The 23,120-nt window shown below is 43.2% G+C and overlaps 1 protein-coding gene across 3 annotated transcripts in view; it reads left to right on the forward strand.

Moving 5' to 3' along the window:
* The window catches only part of CLIC6 (chloride intracellular channel 6), a 34,618-nt gene extending 20,560 nt beyond the window's left edge, over window positions 1-14,058 (forward strand). For all 3 annotated transcript variants that reach the window (XM_074814310.1, XM_074814311.1, XM_074814312.1), the window contains 5 exons: window positions 7,554-7,663; window positions 8,101-8,226; window positions 9,418-9,524; window positions 10,519-10,700; window positions 12,099-14,058. In XM_074814310.1, coding sequence (XP_074670411.1) covers window positions 7,554-7,663; window positions 8,101-8,226; window positions 9,418-9,524; window positions 10,519-10,700; window positions 12,099-12,260 — 687 coding nt within the window. In that variant the 3' untranslated portion in view covers window positions 12,261-14,058. The remainder of the gene's footprint in view (window positions 1-7,553; window positions 7,664-8,100; window positions 8,227-9,417; window positions 9,525-10,518; window positions 10,701-12,098) is intronic.
* The last annotated feature ends 9,062 nt before the right edge of the window (window positions 14,059-23,120 follow it).

The raw sequence follows: 23,120 nt of genomic DNA on the forward strand, positions 1-23,120 counted from the left end.
ACTTTACTATTGCGGATATCACACACAGCAAGAGTCTACCCTGGCAAGTACCAAAAATACAATTTATGCACAGCAATCTCAACTACCAGCCACATTTTAAATATGAGTATTTCTGCTGTTTGGCTGAGAAATTAAACAGCAGCTGGAAACATGTGTTTTAAGTGTTGGATATTAGCAGATAGGCAGACCTACATGACTGTTCAAAAGTATTGGAATAAGTGGCAAAATTTTTGCTTTGTCTATTCAAATGCATTTTAAATTACAGATGCTTTGTCTTAAAACTTAGTCTGGAAGTACTATTTCAGCATCTCAAGTACTCTCAAGAGTGGTGCTAACAAAAAAGCAAGGCATCTCGCTGCAGAGGTGGCTCTGAGACAGAACCTCTCATGATGAGATGTGCTAACGTCTGAGGCTGCCACCGCTCATGGCTCCAAGAGCAGAAGTCAAGTTTTCCATTTCAAGCCCAGTAGGTGGCATCAAAAGAGTTCTCTAAAATTCAGCGTTGGGTGTTTATGCCCTAGCCCTAGGCCACAAAATGAACACAGTGTTTAGATGGAGAAAATTCCAGGTAATCTGTCTCTTCCTCGCAAAAAGCTTTGGTTTGAATGTGATCTGACCCAAATGACATGCCTGTGGTGCTTCTGTGCCTAGCACAGAATATCATATGTTATTAAGTGCATTATAGTTGCCTTCAGTGAACCAAAATGACTTGTAACTACATTTTTATTGCATTCATAACAGAAGTAATATTGCCAATTTTGTTTTTTTTCCGTGTTGCGATACTATAGGAATCTGCATGAGTACTGTAGCAGGCATCAAGAATGTAAAACACACTTTGTATCCTCAAGGAGTAGATGTGGGCTTTTTTTAAATTAAATCAATTTATCTGTCACAGTACACTAACAGAACTTGGTTATGTCTAGAAAATAGACATTTTCTAGTGTAGCTGCAGTCAAACCCATGAGCTTCTCAGAACATATTGCCAAGGCTGAAGGATGTTTTTGTGCTAGTGGGAGTGTGGGAGTGCAGTCATACCGCTTCCCTCTTCTTTCTGCCTGTGATCTTAAAAAAAATGACTTGGACACTTCATGGTAAACCAGAGCACAGTGGGATTTCCTCTCAGGGGTGAGGCAGAGAGGGGAGGCACTGCGAGCTCCCTTCCCTTTTCTCTTTGGCCATCGTGCAGGCAAGTTCAATGGCTGGTCCCAGCAGTGCAGCAGGGCAGGAAGCAATGCTGTCTACCACAGGGGTCTTTCTTGCATTGCCGCTACATGTGCAGAGCCAGTGGTAGCTACTGATAGCAGCTACTGCCGTCAGGCTGGCATTGCAAGGCTTAGTTCAGGGCAAGGGTCGGTGCTAGGAATGCAGTGGGCTCAGTTAATCCATGCCAGTGCAGAACAAATGAGTCTCTAGAAGGAATTAAAGCAAAATAGCTGTTGGTCTTGAAAGTCACACCCAGCCTTACAGTTCCTTCCCACAGGCAGCCCAAACTTGCAAACTTCTTGTAGTTTTTGAGGCAGTAGTTTTGAGCCGATTGCTGTGGTTCCTGTTCTTTGACAGGAGATCAAATGCGTTGTGAAAAAGGAGAGGGAAGTTGTTGGTGTGGTATGAGAAGGAAGAGCACACAAAATCTGCCTGATAGCTGAGGATCGAATAAGGAAACTTGGAGGAAAGTCCTAGTTCAGCCTGAGACAGCCTGCTCAGCAGAACAGGCAGGGGCAGGTCCACAATGCTGGTCCCAGCTGGATGGTTCGTTGCTCCCAGTAGGCAGTGGTTCTGCTCCACTTGCTGGATAAACCTGCCTCTTAGCCAGCATAAATATGGGAAAGGAGGTAACTTAGCTCCCTCGTGTTGAAGAAAGAAAATGGAATTAGAGTTCAACTTTTGGGAAAAAGAAAAAGTTATGTTCCTTGTTCTCCTTTTTACTGTAGCTTCAAAAGGATTATATAATTATATGAAAACAAATAAAAAAGTCTTGTCTGCTCCTTCTGAACTGTTTCTTCCGTCCTTAACCTTCAAAAGGAAACAAAAAGCCCAGGAAAAACAAATTCCAGTCATCACAATTTTGAAGGCACAGAACATTTGAGGTCAATAGAACCTTCAGAAACCCAGTTCCCGAGATGTTTGGACAGAAACAGTTACAAAACAAATTCTTACAACAGCTCCAGGGGCAGAGCAGCTCCAGCTCAGGGAGGGCCCAAACTACTGCCTTAAGAATAACATATGGTGTGTGACTCCTGGATATAGTCACTATAATTATCCTCTTGCTATGGATGAGGACGTGGAGGCAAGTGACCTCTTCAAGGCCACTCAGAAAAGCAGAGCTGCTGAATTAAGGTGGAAGCAGCAGCTTCAGAAACTGAATATAGTTCTTTTGGGACCATCTTTAATATATTGCACATAAGGTCTTGCTGCCTAGTGAAATTAGCCTAAGGCATGGTGGTGCTCCTACCCATGAGCTTAAGCAGTAGTGGAAAGGAGGGTGTGGAGAGCTTTTCCCTTTCCCAGTATCTTTGAGTAAGACCCAGAACAACAACAAAACAGACCGAAGAGAGTGTGGAACAGTGAAAAAAGAATGAAAACAGGGAGTGTAGGCTAATAATCCCATTAAATAATGGCACATGATTATGGAGAGCTGTCATAAGTCAATACTGTCACAATATACGATCAGTGCCTAGAGCTCTGAAGGCTCTGAATCAAAGCTTCTATGCATGGCCTGACATTTTTCTCCTCTGTAGCAAAGGCTGCCTTAATTGTTTGATTAATGAACTCATTAAATCCAAGTATTATTAGAAAAAGTATATTGACCTCCTGACCAATCACAATTAAAATGTAAATGCTGCTTATTCAAGACACTGGTTAGCCATCTATTTAAGCAGCGGAAGAGCATAAAAACCAGCTTCGTATTTCAGGGATTTGGCCCACTTCACCCAGAAGATCTGGATGTTAAGAGAATGTCACAACAATTGTAGGTAGAGACCAGCTTGCAGCATTACCTACAATTACAGCAGCATTTTCCTGGTTATTAGGATTATAACCAGTCTGAAAACACAATCCTTCATTGAATCAACAGCAAGAGACTCCGGCTGACTTCACTGGAGTTAAGACTTCCCTACGTAACCACTAAGCACAACAGTGAGGAAGCTTAATTAAATTCTGCACATGTACCAAGCACAGCTCAAAGTTACACATCCCTGAGTGGTGCTGTGGAGAAAAACACAGGGAGTTTTGGTCCCAGGCTGCAATGCCCCTGCACTGTCTTCTGTGGGTCAGGCGAGTCTTTTCTGGTTCTCTCACTGCTGCATCGTGTCCCTGCAAGGTAAGATGTTGACACAGTCTCACTTCTGTAAAAAGGCCACCCTTGTTTGTTGGAAGGTACATTACTGTACAATGATGGCATAGTTCAGCTATTGTCGTGTTGCTCAATACACGGCTATAAAGCTATTTCAGTGTCTCAGCTCATGATTTTTGAGTGGCTGGTGTCATTATGGCAGACCCTCTGTTTGGAAACTTGAACAAACACTGTTGGCATGTGTCACTGAAGCTTTTATGTCCAGTAGGAGCTGTAGCTCTCCAGATTAGATGAGCTGAGTTAGGAGGACAGAGTGGTCTCCTGTAAGCCAAAATGCAAGTTGACGTATCTGAAGGCACTTTAGCTAGCTGTATTCACCCTGTTTTCTGCAGCAGGCTGAAATATCCACGTTCTGGGCTTTCAGCGAAGGTTGTAGGAAACTGTAGCATCTTTGAACTGCCAGGCCAAACCATGTCAAGGTCTGAATGAGGTTTGGTGTTCAAGGTTCTTGCAGTCACTTCAGACTGCTGGTCACTGTTACGGTAGGGAAAGGTTTAATCACTGCTTGCGCTATTGTGTGGGCTACTGTAATTTGCCTCCAGCTCTGCAGAACTGAAGGAAACCTGGAGGTATCCACCACCAGTTCTGGCGTGCCAAGTCTCAAGATTTGTCCTCCCTTCACCTCTCACTCAGGGCTGAAGTCCTTGGGGTCTAAATGGCTTTCAGCTTCCTAAAGCTTGATGTGGTTCACCAGCTTGCCAGTTGTCCCTACCTGAATGGCTGCTGCCTCCTTTACCATAGGACCTCAGCAGCCGAGGCTTTTGACTGAGTAACTCCCAAAGATCTGCCTGTTGTTCTCAGTCCAGGCACAGCAACCCTAGAGGACACAGCCCCGTCTTAGATGTCAGGATGTACTATACAGACTGGATAGCATGGGCTTTTAGAATAGATTTAAATTAATAAAGTGCATCAATGATTTCACAAGGAAACTGCTCAGCAGATTTCCTCCTTAGCCTGTGAGAAGGATCATGGCCACATCAGAACTGGGGAAACATACTAGTCTCTTTGAATTTATTTTCTGCTGCAAAAGCCAAGTGCTTACCACAACCACTGGAGACAGCAAAGCTGGGCAAACACTGCAGCATTTCACTAGAGACCATGGTACCTGCATTGCACAGAACACAGCTGAGATAGCAGTACACTATTAATGTCCCTTGTAGGCAGCATGGGAGGGGAGACAGCACAGTACGTGAAGGTTAGATACCTTCTGGACTTTATTGATGTGTTCAACGCCATCAGAACTACCCATAGAACTAGTCAAAAAGTACTACATAAACAATCAATCATCTCAGTCATTACAGTTGGCAGAGCACTGCTGTAATCAGCAATGCTTAATCCCCTGTTTTATTCAATTCCTCAGTGTTCAAATTATCTTTTTTATTTTTTGTGAAAGGTGGCTAGCAGGCTGAGAGGCATGAAGGTAAAAGGTTGTGAGATTTGCTGTTTGCTACTTTATCCATTGCAAAATAGAAAAACAGTAGTGCCATAGTAGTAGGTATGGACATTAAAAAGTTGGCACTTAGAAACAAGACAGGAGGTTGCTTCTGTAACATCTCCAGGGCTGCCAGTTGCTCACCATCCTGGTTGCCTATACGTCATTCCAGTTAAGGACATACTGGAGCTCAGTGCCTGCTTCGTGCCTGTGTTTGTCATGGTAATGTGTCTGTCCTGACCTGTATCTCTGACTCTACCTATGGATGTTTCCCCAGAAGAGCAGGCTGGGGCTGCTGCGTCTGGCTCCCTGAAATGTACTGTCACCGAGGTGATGTGTGACAAAACAAAGCAACAGCCTGTTTCCTTAGCTCTAGCAGTAAAAGTTAGAGGGAGCCAAAATTTTAGTATTTAATGGCCAGCGGAAAATAGTAATTGATCAGGAAAAGTTCAGTCTGCTGTCACTCTTGATCACATAGCTCTTCTTGATCACAGAACTATCTGGGATGTTCTCCAAGTGGTTCTTGAACCCTGCTGAGATAACTTATTTTTTCCTATCGAAGGCTGAATGAAAATATCAAATCAGTTGTAGGAACTGTTTTTCTGGACACTTGTTCTTTCTTTCCCCAGACCACAGCAATCTGTTGCTGTAAGACTATTTCTTCACTGGCTTGGCTTAATAGTTGAAATTCCTTTATAATAAAGTGTTCAAGACATCAAAGCACAGGTTGGTACTAGGTTGGGCTGCTGTCCCCTCAGTGTCCTGCTCAAGGGGTTTCCCTGAGAGCCCATCTCAGGCGGAGAGCTGGGTGGGAAGTGGTTGCAGCAGCACCTCCACTGCCAGAGAGCAAGGGGCAGCTGGAAAGGGGCCGGCAGGAGCTGACTCATCACCAAACATACCTGCCTGTCTCCTCCAGACATGGCACATCTGAAACAATGTCCCCTGGCTGCTGCTTCACCCCTCAGTGCAGCCTGGCAGAGGGTGGGGGTGTCCATTGCTATCACCGAGGGGTCACAGTAATACTCTTCACTCCCCTTTTTCCTTGGAGGGTGGGTAAAACTTGAAATAAGAGGCAGTATGAGACAAAATGGTGGTGTCATGTATTTGGCTTTATTTTAAGCACATGCTAGCAGCATTTGTAGTCTTATGAAATACAAGTAGTTTTCTATTTTCTCATTGCTGTAAACTGTACAGCACTGGAAAGCAGTGCTCTGAGTAGGAGGAAAAATACAATAGTAGCTTTTGACCAGCTTTCATTTTTGCCACCTACGAAACAAGACTTCTCTAACACAGCAGTCCAGCTGTTTTAGCATTTCTGGAAGTTTTCATCCTCTGGCAGTGTTTAAGGCAATAGGCTATTCTAGTTTTTACTACCAAGAAAGCTAGTAGTTGTCACAGTACCAGAGGCAGAAAGCAGGAGAGAGTTACCAGAGGAGAATCCTTCAGATTGATAGGGAGAATAAGACAGTTTATCAAGCTGCAGGAGCATCTCTCCTCATGCATCCCTCAAGCTCCATGGCAGAAACCTGTCTGCTCCAGACCAGGTGCTCATTTCCAGACATAGAGCTCTTTGTGAAGGTGAGGATTCTAAAGCAATCCAACAGCAATGTTTGTTTATGGAGAACTTCTTGATATATTTGAGATTCATTTGATAGCATTGAGGAAGGTGAAAGAGCAAGCAGAACTGGTTTCATTAATTGGTTCTAAGGTCTGCAAACCTTAATGAACTAACCTATTAACCTATTAACCAAATAAATGATGCACCTGTTTTTTTTACTTCCATGCCCTTACATTTAATCTAAGTTTTAAAGCTGCACTTTAGGAGAATCATACGAAGGAGTTAAAAATTAGCCCTCTGATCTCTTCCAACAATGTCGCATGAAGCCTAATTTAACCAATAGCAATTATGCAAGACTTCACCTCATTTTAACAAAGCCCCTTAACAAAATGCAATACAAAGTACATGAGAGCAGCACTTCTGCGACCACATGTACAGTGAGTTGCACCTCTTATGCTTTACACTGACACCTGACGATTTGTTTAGCAAAAAGAAAAGACCATAATTACAGAGGCACACAGAAAGAGAGGTTACATGATGTGGGTATAGCCACACTTCAGTCTTAAAAGTGGGAGCCTTGGGTCTATAACAAGGAGGGATTAGCCAGGGGGACGCGGCACTTGTGCTTCATTAGACCTCAGTTCTGCAAAGTGCAGAAGATGAGTGGGTCCATCTGGAGCAAGGCTACCACCAATTTCCCGCCTTCTCTGGGGCCCCCCACAGTTGTTTAGTTTGAAATTCTTAATTATTTGATTTTTAATGTTTATTCCCTTAAGTGCTTTAGACATTACATCTCAGTTTATGCTGGTAAATCTTTCTCTTTGTTTCCTGTGATCATAAACTGATTTAACTTGTTTTAATTTTGCAGTGACTTAGGCAGATTTATGTTCACGTAGACAAATGATGTGGAGACTATTTCCTTTGGATGGACTGCTCTGATTTCAATTTTGTTCTCTAACTTGTGGCAATATTCATTATGCATTTTAATGAAAAACTGCATCTCCAAGAGGACAGGATTCTTAATCATATCTATGTGTGTGTTTAGAGAAGGATATAAGGAAACTGCATGAAAATACGTATTAGTAGAGATGAGTAACTTGCTATGTGTACTTGTAGCAGATCTGGGTTTTCTGCTTTCCTACTGCATCTGCTATCAAAATTTGCTGTCATCACAGATGTATGTATACCCTTTTTTTTTTTTTTAATTGTAGGCTGGCAGTGATGGGGAAAGTATTGGAAATTGCCCGTTCTCTCAGCGTCTCTTTATGATTCTGTGGCTAAAAGGTGTCATATTTAATGTCACAACTGTGGATTTGAAAAGGTGAGATTGTAACCAGAGTTCTTTTCAGAACAACTTTTCCAAAATGGTGATTTTAAAGGGTGATTCTCTTCTGATAGATTTGAAATGCACACTGTGGCTTGGCATTACATTAACAGTCTGGATGCCTGATTCCTCTTTAGGGTTCATTAGTATAAAGTGGACTAACTCCTTTGAAGCAGTTGAGATTTAAATCTGTTTTGCACTATGTCTCTGTAACATAACACAGAAGTTTAGGAGTTTTTTTTAAGCATTTCAGAGCACATTCAGATACGGGCTAGCAAATTCCCATGCCACCAGTCAGCTGGCTAAGTTTTATTTTGTAAGAAAGATGTAGAGCAGCCTGCTATTCTAAAGGGGAAACAGTTCTTTGCAATTAAGTGTAGAAATTGCAAATGTGGTTCCTGTTGTGATTAATCCCACCTCTCTCATCCTTTTAGAAAGCCTGCTGACCTGCAGAACCTTGCCCCGGGAACAAACCCCCCCTTCATGACATTTGATGGTGAAGTGAAAACTGATGTCAATAAGATCGAGGAGTTCTTGGAAGAAAAGCTAGCGCCGCCCCGGTACTGTATTCCTGGCCACTTCTCTTGCTTTTAGCCCCTCACGTCCCTTGACAGGGATCAGTGACCAAACCCCCTCGGTTTTGGTGGGTCAGACCCTCAATGAGCTGCACGTGTTATAATTGCATGTGGGAGGCCTGGCGGAGCTGGTCCAGCTGCTGCAGTGGAGCTTGCAGGGATGGGTAACTTTGACTGGTGTGAGACAGTGCTGAAGCCTGGCACCATGCAGGGGGTGTCCCCAAGATGCTGGCTGTGCTCCTCCCGCTGCCCTCGCCTTTGCCCTGGGTTCACTGCTGTGCCACCACAGTCAGTCATTCCCAAGGCACAAAAGCCACCCTGCTGCAGCAAGCATGTGCAGAGACCTGCATGCCACTGCAGAAACCTGACCTCTTTTCCTCCACTTGTGTTTGTTTGAGGTTTTTCTCTTCATACTATACAAATAATTACACTTACCGGGAACAGGTAGTTGGAAGAAAAGGGCAGACATGCTGGGGCTCATTTTGAGTGGCCAGGTGGGCCTATCTTGGCACACACTGGGGTCTGAGTTTCAGACTTGTCCTTCCCCACCCCAGCAGCTCTTCCCACCTCGCCCCAAACCCCACTGTCCCACCATCAACAGCATCGTGTCCCCCACCCATGCACGTTCCCTCCCCTGGGACATCAGCCCCCCTCTGCAGCTTTCCCTTCTCAAGCAGCTGAACCTGACTTAACTAGGCAAGCAGCTTCTCCCCTCCACTTCTCCCTTCCTGTCTGCCCCTGGCAACAACAGCTGCTGGACCGGCTGCTCTGAGTTTGCTCATGCAGGAGCGGGCCAGGCAAGGAGGCTGGGAGGAACAGCAGCTACTACGAATAGGGATTTTCCCTTCACTCCTCCTCACGGTAGGAGCCACGCTCCACACAGCCTTCCCTCCAGTGGAGGAGGCCTGGGAGAGGCACCGGGCTGTTTGGCCAGTATTTGCACTGCGAACAGTCATTTTCCATCTCCCTCAGGAAAAGGAGGTCATCCACATGGTTTAACTAGCGTTTAAATTTGCACCTGCTAAGTGATTTTTTAGTTCAGGATGCTTCCCTTTGAGAGTCTTGTGTGGCTGTATATTGTGATGCTACAGTGTAAATAATGTATATTAAGTAATTAGTGGAGATGAAAATAAAGGCTAGTCATTTAACTTCTTTTTGCTTTTTTAATCTCCTCAGGTATCCCAAACTCGCACCAAACCACCCTGAGTCTAATTCTGCAGGAAATGATGTGTTTGCAAAATTCTCTGCGTTCATAAAGAACCCAAGAAAAGATGCTAATGAAAGTATGTGCTGCAGTCCTCTTGTCAGCCCTGGTAGTTACTGTGAGAAATTAGAGCTGTATGATTCTAGCACACTGCGCTGGAGATATCTCATTTACAGCTTAGATTAAACAGTCATTTTCCAGAGCATAAAGGCTGGGGAAATCCATGCCTATTCACTCTCTTATTTGAGGATTCCCAAAGTTAGTTTATGCAGTTACCATGTTCATTATAGGAGCACCAACTCCAGCTCCTTCTCGTTTCTTCAGCTCTCAAGCCTGTAACACTGCATCTTCCCCACAGCTCTGCTAAAAGCACAGCCTGCTTGAACTGAGACCTTACCTTTCTACTCCTTTTCTGTAAATAATGAGGACTCTAACCCCATGGCACATCTCTCTAGAGCAGAACACTCACTACCACCGTGCATTAACTCATCTCTGTCCTCCAGCTCTCAGCCTTGTTCCCTTTGCTTTTCCCTTCTCCCCTCTCCACAGCAGCCCACAGGCACCACCAGCCCATGAAAATCCCAGCCAACCCTTGCCAGCCCCTACTGCCCCGACCCCACTCCTCTGCGCTCAGCCGAAAGCACAGGACTCAGGGGCTGGTTTCCTGTACACCCCAAAGTGGCATCCCAGTGGCTTGCTGTTGTCACTCCAGCCTTGCTGTCCTGCCTATGGGCAGGCACTTGCCCCATGGCTCCCAAGGTGAGAGTCAGCATGAAGGCAGAGCCACTCTGCCAGGCATCTCTGCAAAAGCACACTCCGCAGAGGTGTTTGAGGAGTCACTTCTGGTAACACATCCCCACTCTGGTTTTCCTCAGAACCCCCTTTAGCTACTTAGAGGTCTTATCCCAGCATTAAGTTTTAAGCTTAGGATAAAGGAATTGCAGGAGTTGGCATGGCTGGGTGTCTACGAGCTGGGTTGGTGCCAGGAGACAGGATGCAGGACTTGCCTTTCTGCTTGGTGTCAGAGAGACCTTGGTACAGGCTTGAATGACCTTTTTATTGTCTTAACCTAGATTTGGAAAAATCTTTGCTTAAAGCCCTGAGGAAGCTGGACAACTATTTAAATAGCCCCTTGCCTGATGAAATTGATGCTTATAGCACTGAGGAGATCACTGTTTCCAGCCGGAAATTCCTGGATGGAGATGAGCTCACTTTAGCGGATTGCAACCTCCTACCAAAGCTCCATATAATCAAGGTTTGTATTTGCTTTTTAGCTTCCTGAAGAGAAGGGCAGCACAGAAGCTCAAGTCCTTTTCTAAAAGGCAGAGGAATCCTTTATCTGTTCTGAGGCCACACAGTAGCTGTAGGGACACTGAATGCTAATGCACAAGACCATTTCATTACATCACAGCTAGGCAGATCCTCAAATTGATGACTCTGGAGCTAGAATATCTGGTTTCATATCTGGGCTGTGGCTGCACTTGCCAAGCCTCTCACAAGTATGAAATGAGTACTATATTCAGAGCTGTAGAGAAGTGTTTTCATTTGCATTTCATATGCAGAGTGCATATGACCATGGACCAGTGAGGTTAGATTATTTTGTCCATGCCAATTCAAGAAGCCAGAAAAAGCTGAAATTCAAACCTGTCTCTCTCCCACATTTAATCCAAAATTCTTGTTTTGCTGAGTATCACCACTAGTACCAATAATGCTGGCAGGGTAGCCACCACCCACTGCCTTCCAGTCAAGGCTCCCAGCCTCTTCTTGCAGGGCTGTGGAGCATCAATGCACACCTAACAGTCCTGGTGACCATGATGTCTGGGTGTTGTTACAGCCTGTCCCTGGGCTGTTCTGGAGCCAACCAGGCTCTGGGAGAGAAATGGCCACACTGGAAGTTCATTGTTGTTCAAACAAACAAGCTTCCTTTTTGACTACTATTTTGCCAGAGGAAGAGTGGATTGAATTGCTTTCTGACATCTCCAGAAGTGAAAGCTTTCCCCCGAGATGTCCTGGTTGAACCTATTCCAGAGAGCAGCAAGGGAATGAGCCCTTTCCCACGCCTACACCAAGCTCAGGCACAGTGGAGCTCCAGAGGTAGGAAGGGTCAGCAGGGCCAGTACGGGTAGGATCACCTTATGTCAGGTGAACATCTGAAGGATGAGGGAGGATGAACGTCACACCATCCTTGCTGGCCGACAGGGAGAGATTAGCTATCAGCCAATAGTTGTTTTCCCTAGCTATTTGAAATTTAGTATTTTAATTCAAGTTTTTAATTTCTGTTTCAGTGAAAGTATCCAAGTGCGGGCCAGTTTGTTACTGTAAAATTATTCTGTTAATTCTGGTTTAAGCTAGCTCCTTTGCTGTTTTAAGCTGTATCTCTTCCAGGTGTGGTCTACTGGTCCGCATAGCTCTGCATCACCTTAGCAGAATATTTATACCAAATAAATCCTTTTAAGTAAGTTAGCTTGTTAGCTAGCTTTCTTCATCCCGTGTCTTCTCTTTTTTTTTTGTCTTCCCTTCTCCTTATCCCCCTATGTTGCATATAACAATAGACTTACACACTGAAAATTAAACATGTGCATAAAGAGTAGATTTGTGGTTTTTTTTCAGATCACGTGTGTAATGATATTTTTCTTTTTTCTTTTAATAAAAGGTTGTTGCAAAAAAATATAGAAATTTTGATTTTCCACCTGAAATGACAGGGATTTCAAGATATTTGAACAATGCATATGCAAGAGATGAATTTACAAACACTTGTCCTGCTGATCAAGAAATCGAGTATGCGTATTTGGATGTTGCAAAGAGAATGAAGTAAACAGAAGATGCTTCCATTCTTTATTGCTTCTGAGATTTAGATGGGCACCAGCCAAGATGGAAAAAACAAAAGCCAACATACATTCTGCAGTGTAATTTTAAGTTCTGCTTTGGGCCAATCCTTCTTTTATAATGATTGTATAGCATTATGTTCATTCTTAAATTATATATGTATATGTTTGAGTGTCTGTACAGATGTCTGCACACATGAATGTCTGTTGTGCATTCCAAGTTAAAGACATCAGTCAATATTAAAGCATTTGTTGAAGTTAGGGAAACAGTGTAGGTCACACAATTATAGCAATATTGCAGACTAGTGACATGCTAAATTGCTGAATTTTGAGAAGAAATAGCCGTGTTTCTAACACATTTAACCTGTCATTATTGCTGCCTCTGATCTGTGTTTCACAGTTGTTGCCAAACTTCACAGTTAACGGGAGGGTTTCTGTTTGCTTCTCTGCAAGCCTTGGAGGGCCACAAGCCAGGAGCTGGTGCCCAGGCACCCTGGTTCACCCAGGAGAGAGGCCAGCCTGTAGGTGGGAACACACCTGACATCCCAGAAGCCCTCTCCTCTGTGCTAGAGACCTGCAGGGCAGGTCAACGAAGAACAACTTCTTTTCACATTGTGTGAGTCTTCTTTGGCATTAAAAATAAATAAATAAATAAAATTTCCTGCCTTCTCCTATCTCAGTGCTGGATAACCCATCAAACTTCCCTCCAAACTTCCCCAGAGAGAGGAACACGGACTGTCACTGGCCTAGGGTCTATCTGATAATAGATATTTGACAAGAGAGGAGGAAGAAACTTGGTTGTCACTGTAGACAGAAGAAATGGTTGAACATCTGTCCCCAGCTACTGATGTAGGATTTCTTGGTCATCCTTCCATGACTCTCACTTGGTTTTGGAAAGCAAAGAGGAGGAGAGGACCTAAGAAAGAAACAGTCCTATACTTCCTTTTCCTGGTTGAGCTCCAGCATATTGGCTTTCCCAGGGCAGCTGTTAGGACTTCAAGAGTGAGAGCTTTACAGCTGATCAGACAAGTATTTATCAGGAGCAATGTAGATCTACCTCCTGCCCTAGGCAAGGTATGGAGTAGATGAACCCCTCTAGCCTTGCATGGGTCTGTGTTCAAGGCAGTCAATACTGGTGAGAAACACCCTCTAGCCTGGCATCAGGGAGCACACTATTAGAGATGTATGGACTACAAAAAGTGATCTCCACAGCTGCTTTTTGCTGAGCAGGCCCTTAGCAAGCCGTAGGAGTAGAGGATGCAATGCTTTAGTCATAGGGCCACCTGGAAGTTTCCTTCTGATGGATTTCGTCTGTGTGTACAAAATAGATGTGAAAATGGCTAAAAATAGCCTTTACAGCACCTGTATCCACAAAAAGACTCTTACAGACTAGTCACTCATCCTTGCCCACGTCAAACATACGGTGGCTTTCTAACAAAGCACTACTTCAGGGTAATAGTCTGTCAGATACATTGTGTCTGCAGTGTCTTCATCTTACACGCTACACAGTTCTGATGCGAATGTGCTATCATCACAATTCCTTGTAAGCAGTGTTAAATGTCCAGTTTTAGTTTGCCTCTAGAGAAAACAGACCCAATACCTTTCCCCTCCCACCCTTGACTGTGGACTCATTCTGGGGTGATAGCGGAGCAGTCACTCATCACATATTACTAACTGTTACTCTATGTTTTCAAATACATATATATAAAATATATAAAAAATGAAATCTGTATACTCTTTTCATATGCCTTACAAATTTAAATAGAAAATATACAAATTAATAAGTAATTTGAACAGTGTTCTGTTTTTATTTCCTTAGTAATTTCTTGGTAAGCTGCATTGCAACAGTGGTCTAGATTTTAATGAATACAATGCAAAATTTAACACAACTTTCATTTGTTTTGGAGGAATTGTGTATGTCACAGACCTGCAGTGAGATCTTGAGAGCAATATATACTGGCTGTGCCCGTTACTGATGAATAAAAAATGAAAAGGGCAGGATGTAATCCTTGACCATCTAGCCACCTAGCACAAACTGTCCCACATCCATGCTGGTTTGGGCCTGGCCACATTTGTAACTGTTTGGTCTTGGGGAGATCCACTTGGGATGATCCAAAAGAGCCAGGGGCTGCTCACGCTGCTCCGCAGCTCTTCTGGCAATCCAAATGCATGAGACAGTTCCTGGCCCTCTCTTACTACTCACCATAAATACAGTTATGGCTGTTTATCATCAATAAATAACAGACATCCTGGGCTATTTGGCCCTGAGAGCATGTAGTAATTTGTGGTTCACATCTGTACAGCTCTTTTCTACCTCCTGGAAACAGGGTGGCCATGCTGGTTGTGGGGAACAGTACTTACCCAAATCATGCCCAGATGTTGGTGAGAGTAATGCTCTTTGGCACGGGTCAGAGTATGTGTAACAGAAGTCTTGAGGGTGGTGAAGATGAATGAAAATATGCATGTGAGAGCACTAGAAGAAACAGGAGTTTAAAAAATGAATAGGTTAATTGCTACAGGGCATTGTAGAAGTAAATTCATTCAAAGAACCTGATAGCAAGAAGGCAAAGAACAAACTGAAGCCTCAAGCTAAGGTAAAGAGATGAGGAGGAACAGGAGGGGTGCCATAAAACATCCTGATAAAGAAAACAACAGAACAGTGGGAAGCAGGAATTTTGGCTTTGACTTTAAGATCCTGACAGGTCCCTAGGGGGTATAAAAGTCACATCCAGAAAATAGTTTGTTGTCACCAGCGAAGAACCCAAGAGCTGTGCCAGGACCTGGCAGCTGGTGACACTGGCCTGCCATCTCACACACAGACTGTCTGGGTGGGTGTCTGGGTGCAGGTGACCAATGGGACATCAAAAGTGAGTAAAATACATGCCCTTTAGAAAAAATATCACCCTTTTATTTCATAAGGTCCCACAGTTGCTCCCTTTCCCTGGACCCATGGTAACCCAAAGACAGCACCCATGTCTGTGTCCAGGGTTGGCTGCAGCTCAGGAGCTGGTGTGCCAGGGCTCAGTGGCAGCCCATCACCATTCATCCTTACTGACTGGAAAGGGCAAGAGCCATATCTGCTTGAAACACAGTGTTGTGTTATGCCCATGTTTATTGTTTATAGACACCATGAAACTTTGTTGCCTCCAGATCATTCATTTAACCCCCCTCACCCTGTCCTCTTTTTCTAAGGTTTCCTCAGAATCACATGCTTGCACTTCCAATTCTGTCAGGTGAAAGGAAAAAAAGCCTCAGACACTCAGCAAAAAGAGTTGTTTTTTTCTCTTAAAATCTGGCATTGCTTGGAAGGATATTTGATTAAATGATTGTGGCCACTGATAGTTTTGAAACTTAATGTTTTGTGGTTTCCTTAGTGCTCTTACTCATGCAAAAGAGTGTGGCTGCAGCCCTCCACAATGGATTGTTGGGCACACATGATGCTACCTAAACCAACACATTATGGTTCGTGTTTGTGTATTTCTGGCAACACAAGGAGGAGATGTGGGTAGAGAAGTCATAGAAATGACCCAGCATATCAAAAAACTGCAGTCACTTCATTTGTTCTGGGATGGTGTGAGCTAAAGTGTCCACACAGTCCCACAGCAAATGTATCTTCATCTTCTACACATTTTGAGCATCTGAGTCTGGCCCTTCTTAAAACACATCATTTTAAGAAAATACGTTTGTCCACATTTGAGTTATTCTATTTTTAAAAGACCACTGAAAGATTTTTTTAAACAACTTAGTGGAGAACAAATTAGATGGGATAAAGGGAGAGAGAAAGCAAGTTGTGGTGCTAACAGTATCACCAGCTGTCTCAGTGGCCTTGACATGCAATAAGATGTAATATCTAGACACAGATTTGTAGTGCTTGATCCCATGCCAGGGCAGAGATCACGATCCATTATTTAAAGGCATGTTTGTAGAGACAGCACCACTGATTTCCAAATACTTATTAGCACAAGTAGTCTTCTGTGTGGTGTTGCTTGTACAAAAAATGTTTTTATTATAATTTAAATGCAATTTTTCACATGTCCCTTTTAATCACCTACTATACACAAGGCAAATATGATCAGACAGTTGCTTTATTAATTGCTCTTTAATCACTTGTGTAGAAAACTCTTCAAGGTTTGAAGGTTTCTTTCTCAGCTTCAGTATCTTAGTCTTCAGCATGACCTGTCAACTTGAGTTAAACACTATTTGTGCTCAACGCAGTATTTCCAAAAGCAAGCTGAAATAAAATCAAATGCAGGATAACTAACTGTAATGTATTTCCCCAATGCATTTTTTTAAAGTAGCTTCACAGCAATGAAAAAATAAACATCATGAAAGCAAGTTAGTATTCCTTATCTGTACCAACATGTTTGAGTATAAGCAAATATTTAAATTTCACAAGCCCCTTAAAACTGGTTGAAGTTTAGTTTAAAAGCCTTTTTTTTTTTTTTTTTTCACTAGGTTATTAGGAAGGTTATTTCTAGTAATCAACTGCTAAGGTGAGGCATGACCCTAAAAGTTACAGTCGACATAAACTATCCACAGCATGTTAGAGCCTTGACTAGGTTAGCAAACATCCCTCTCAACCAGCCACTCCAAGTGCTGATATCACCCAATCGCTGCCAGCCACCCAGATGCCCCCCATGGACCCTTAAAAGCTACTTAAAGGTTCATAGTGGTTCTGCAGACACTCGCTGTGACTTTACTGACCACGCATGGGAGCTGGTGCCCTACACTGAGTTTCCTGGTGAGAGATACTGAACATCTGCCAGGGCTGGTAGAGCAGAGGTTTGCCACACGGCTCACTGCTACGTTCTCCTGTCAGCAGCCTTAACTGGCATCGTACTGCTGAACAACTCTTAGTTATCTCATGTGACAAAGACCCAAATGCAGGCCCTGTTCATGAGTGATGGGGTAAAGCAAGCTGGTTGCTAATGCATGGCTTAGACCAGCATTCATTTTTCCTTCACTAGCAAACTGCAAAGACGTGAAGGAACAAGGTTTTTCCAGGTCTCGGTCTAAATTGGACTCCTGCTGATTAAGATGTTTTTATTGATGAGCAGAATGCAAACCAAAAAATCTCTTCTGGAAATGAACTAAGGGAAACAAGAGTCCTATTTCAAAATTTGAAAATTGTTCAACTTTTTGATTAAATCAAACCATTGAAATGAAATCAAAATAAATATTCATTTTCAAAGACTGAGGGCATTTGTTTTTCTTGGGTTTCTTCCTTCTATCATTCCCTTTTATTTTACTTTTTCAGTGATGAAAGGGGAAAAATGAGAGGTAGAGGTGCTGGAGAAGAAAAAAAAAGACCACAGAATACCAAACCTTGGTTTTCAGCTCAAGATTAAAAAGTAAAACAAGACCTATACTAAACTTGTATCTTCTTTTGTTGAAAAAAATTTGAAAAGCTGCTTTCAGCCAACTTTTTGTTCTTCATTTTGAAAACATTCACTGCTCTCAGGTGATCTGCAGTGAAGATGAGGTCTCTAGAGGTGAAAACTCTGCTGCTCCTTTGCCTGTAGGAATAATCACGGAACAGATCTTCCTGCTCACTCCATTGTAGGACACTGAAATGGTTGTAAATTTCTCCAGGTAATGAAGCCATACCCATGTGAGAGCTACAAGGACTCGGACCTTACACAGGTTGCAAGAAGGATGCTGCATGTCAAATCCTCCTGACAAAACATACAGGCTCTGTGTGCCTCACGTGTAACTGTACTGTAGCAGGTAGAGTGTTACAAGACCCTCTGTGCCTAAGGATGTCTGAGCTAAGAGGCTGCAAGGTGATGTGCCCATAAAGGAAGGGTATTTGTTATAATACCTTGTGATGTGGATGGGAAGTCCTACCATTGCATCAGTATGAGTCCTCCTGAAGATTGCTCTTCTGCTGGTATCAGCTAAATCTCTTCTGATGGAGCTCACATCACTGTGGATGTAATTTGAGCTAAACTGAAGGCCTCTCCCCATCTCCTCCCTCCCTCTCCCATCTCATTCTTGATAAAGGTTGTGCCTTGGGAAACATGGTAGCAAAGGCACACCCAGATAACCACATCAATGAACTGATAAAACAGGCAGCCTGCTGAACCACAGCTGCTGCAGAGGTGAGAGGAGCTGTAACAGCTAACCATGTTCCTATATCCTCATGAAGACTATTAGTCACCTTGGCTCTGCAGGCTTATGAGACAGCACTCTAATCTTGTTCAGATGTCTAAAGTGCCTAAATTACCCTGATTTTCTTCCCCAAGATGACACTCTGTCTGGGTGAGAGTACCCTGCTTCCCAGTGGAGTGGGGGTATCCACAATAGCCTGCTTGTATCATGTAGACACACCCCTAATACCACAGCAAGGTGGTTCTCACCGCGTTAAGAGTTGTTTCTAGATAAATGTGGGAAGGCACTGGAATGCTTAAGTTTCCATCCTCATTTTCCTTATTCAAAGAGAGGGTTTCTTGCCCCTGGCATAAGCAGCATAGAGTCTCTACCTAGGGCATGCAGACGAGCTGCTCACTCAGGTCTCGTGCCAGCTGGGGCTGAGTGCACACCTTGAACTAGAAGCTCTCCCAGTGCCCACAGAAATATAGACCAGGGGGGATTCAAATTCAGTTGGCCCTACAGTGTGATAAGCAAGAGAGGTGAGTGGTTCATGTTGTGCTTGAACCCCACTGTAAGAGGGGAAGAATCTGGAGATCCCACCCAAGGGCAGCTTCAGACAGGACTGAGGGGTACTCAGTCTGCAAAAAGAGGGACCAAGATGTAGCAAGCTCTAAAACATTATTCTGCCCACTTCAACTTACACAATTGCTTTTTGCTTGTGGCTTGGCTTTTTAAATCTTCCAGTACATCAAATGTGCTATACAATGTTGAAGTACTGCTGAAGTGAAGTACATCTACCACTACCAATCTTCTCAGCTGCCAAAATAATGAATTAGACCTTTGAAAGAATGAACTGACTTTAAAAGTGTGACAGACCAAAGAGGTAAGTGTTCCTTCTTCTGTTCTGCTTGCTTTTCTGTACTAGCAGAAGGCTAGTAATTAGTTACAAATCATAAAAAAGAAAAAACGTGACCTGGGATTCTTACTCCTGCTCAGGGCTATGAACTGCTAGTTAGGTACTAAATTGCTGATTTGTATATCTACTGGGAATATAAATCCAAAGTGCAGGAACTAGAAGGGACAAGAAGAAAAGAGAGACGTAGAGAAGGAGAAGATGAAAGAACAAAAAATTTAAAAAGAGGTAAACTGAGACAAGGGAAGGGAAATGTTCTTTCTGAGTGTACATGCAGTGTTTGTACTGCATGTACCTGGTATAAACAATGCTTTGTACACACACACAGAGGCCTTTAAGGTTTTGTGCTCCTCTCAGTCAGAATTCAAACTCCATCTATCCATCTGTCTCTGAAGAATATGCCTATGGGTGTTCAGTAACAATACTTTACTTTGTAAGAAATTACATGACCAAAATAGGAGCGGGAGAAGTTTTAAATGGAACACCCTTCTCCCCTGAATTCAAGAACTTGCCATGAAACTGTATTATAAAAATCTAATGTGGGATCAGTCAAAATCATTCACCTGGATTAAAAAGTTGTCATTTTAAAATGTTTGAAAGCCAGTTAAAAATGAGATGTCTCTTAAACAATAATCCCGAAAGATCTAAAGCTAAAAAATGTTGAAACACTTCATTTCTAGCCAGCTTCCTATCTCACCCCTGTTGCTGTAGTGTTTGAATGCCTCAGAAGTACACTCACATCCACAACACCCTTGTCACGAAAGCAAAGCTGTTATTCTCATTTCATACCCACAGAACTGAAGGAGGCACAAAGAAAATGCTTCTACTCCAGAGACATGAGGCAAACTGTGGTGAAGTGAGGTCTCTCACACTCCAACCACTGGACAGCTTCCCTGAGAGAGACTTTGTTACAAATACATGGGGAGGTCTGCATCTGTTCTCTCTGGCAATATAAGGTCGGATCTGATTCAACTTGATAATGGCTAAAATGTCTACTCTCTAGTTAGTGTTCAGTGGTTTTCACAGCCCAGATAGATTCCTCATTGTTGTGGGCCTCATCAACACTTGGTATGATTAGCATGAATCCAGAGTTTGGATGGCCCTAGAGACTGAATTGATGTCTCACCTGTGTATATACGTTAGGGGAAAGTGTTTCAGAGAGAAAGCTATGGTTTATACTAGACATTTTTTTAACCAGGCACTTCTAGCAGCTTCTGCAACACTAGCTATGGTACCAAAGTGATCAAGTAACTAGCTAGACAAGGTACAGCATCATTCTTTAAGTCCCACCTTTCTTAATTTTCCAGGAGGGTGGCAGTGAGGGCTTCCAAAAGTTCCTCCTATGTAAAGGATTTATTTCCACGAGGTCCTTGCTCAGTTCAGATGGAGGATCAGATGGACTTTCATTTACACCTTCCTGTCCAAAACAGTACAAATGTAGGACAATGTCAGTGAAGCAGCCTCTAGAAACTGAGAACATCGGCAATCCAGGAAACACAAAACACAGCATTGCTTACTTTACTGAATAATGATGAGAGTTGCAGGGGTATTAGACAACTACAGTAAAAAATAAAAGAAAACATAGAGCTCCCTCTTCTCACCGTTTCGACCTTCTTTCCATACATCTTGGCATAAGCTGAAATGCAAAAAGGGAACACAGTTAAAAGCAGTTTTGGAAGATGATGATTCTGCTTCCTGCACAATTCAGCATGATCTGTCATTTAACAAGATGCATCCATAAGGAAAATTAGCAGAGCTGGCTCTTCCCACAGCTCAGCTTTCTGTAAATGTAGCATTGCCATGCGTCCCTTAAAGATCAGATTCACCTCCAGCATCACTTCTATCCCTGATTAGGGTATGAACAACCGAGTTGTTGAGACTAAAGTGGATAGGAAGATGCTTTGACTTCTTGACAGTACAATGAACATTTTACTACTGGTATGACAGTTAAGACTGACAGAGATCTTGGTAATTGGATGCTTTTTGGAGATTCACAACAACATTGTGGCTCAGAAAAGAGACAGATTTGACCCTGAAAACTCTCTTCTTGAACAAGTTCTCAAACCACTAGCTACTGCTTCACACAAGGCAGTAAGAGTCCCTGTGTTTTTTAACCAACAGGAACACCAGGTCTGTAAGTGCCTAACTACAGACACGGTGTTACAGCTTGAGACTAGTGTTCTCATCTGCCTGAGACACCAGCACAGAAGGCTTATTTTCAGTCTGAGGCACTTGCTCTGTATTTCACTTATTGCTATGTAGGTAGCTCCCTGCTCAGGTAAGTTTCCAAGCATGTAACTTTTTGCAGGCATTATGAAGAGTCTGAGCCCTACATAACTCAGGAGCAGTAGGCAACAGGGTAGACAAGAGAAGGGCACTAAAGTGTATACATATATTTGAGGCTCTCGGTCAGTGCCTCTGCCTGTGGACAGTGGACCTGAGAAGACCAGTATCAGGTGTGTGATGGGTGAATGAATCCCTGGTCCTGCTCTGCCTAGAGAACCATGGCCACCTGAATCTGGGTTAGGCAGTGTAGTGGATGAACACTGCCTTGCCACTTTCAGCCAGAACCAGCAAGATAAGCAGCAGATAACAAAAGACTGAAGAAAACCAAATCAGACATACAGAGGCAAATTTACATTTAGAGCCTTAAACCCCTTCTTAAGAGATGTCAGAATCATATAGACACAATGTTACACACAAAGGCATGAAAGACAATGCCTTTGAATGTCAGACAGAGGGTAAAAATAATATCTGCTAGAATAAATGTCTAGCAAAGTCAGTGTAAACAGTCCCAGAACATACATATTTTTTGCTGGCTAGGTGGAGAGAGCTCAGACTTGGACACCTCAGTGGTCCACATTATATACATGTGTGACTAGCAGAGTGATGAGATTTCTAGATCCAACACATGCTTGATAGGTTTGAGATTTCAAATTCCGAAGATACTGAGAGAGTCGGTCTCTTCCACACAGCACCTGCTGAGTTACTCTCACACAATGGTTTCAGGTGGTGCTCCCTGTTTTGGCATGCTTCAGACTTTACAGAAACTGCACAGTTTCAAACAAGATGCTTGGTTTCTACCCCAAAGTTAGTTTAATTAGAACATTTTAGCTGAATCCTCAAGGAATCCTTCAGGAGATGAAAATTCCAGTTTAGAAAACAGTTACAACTTTACCTTTCCCTGAAGATAACTCAAAGGGGACCAAAGCTAGGAACAGGAAGCAAATAATATAATAGTATATAACTGACTTTTCAAATTCACCAGACAGTGGAGTGTACTCACTATTTACTTACCAGCACATCATGTGGGTGTAAACAGACTGCACAGCGAGTACACGATGGTCTGATTTCTCAAACAGTATTACTTACAATGCAGCTTTTGAAACACTGTAGATTCACCTGACAGAAAACTGCCCACAGTACACTCCACAGCAAATGCTGAATTGGCAGGCAATTAACTGAAAGTAGAGCCTGGTGGGGGGCATTCTGTGCAGAGTCAGTTGCTTTGCTACTATAAAACTTCACCCATTTTTTCCAGTTACGCAAAAGCTGCCTTTCAAGATACACATGGCTGTCTTTGAGTTCAGGAAAGCAGTTCTATGCTCTGATGGGATCTTTGAAATTGTCCTGGCACAGAACTACCTAGGTCAGACAACCTGGGTCACACAAGCATAAACCCAGATCGATTCAGACAGAGCTTCCCACTCATGATAAAGACCTCTGTGGGAAAACCCTACTGGGCACTGTGGCAGGTCTGACAGTGACAAGTATCACCACAGTCTAATTTGGCTGACTGCAGAGTGGACAGGCTTTTTAGATGCCTACAGACGAGGCATAAAAT

The sequence above is a fragment of the Strix aluco genome, chromosome 2, assembly GCF_031877795.1.
Source record: "Strix aluco isolate bStrAlu1 chromosome 2, bStrAlu1.hap1, whole genome shotgun sequence".
Lineage (NCBI taxonomy): Eukaryota > Metazoa > Chordata > Aves > Strigiformes > Strigidae > Strix > Strix aluco.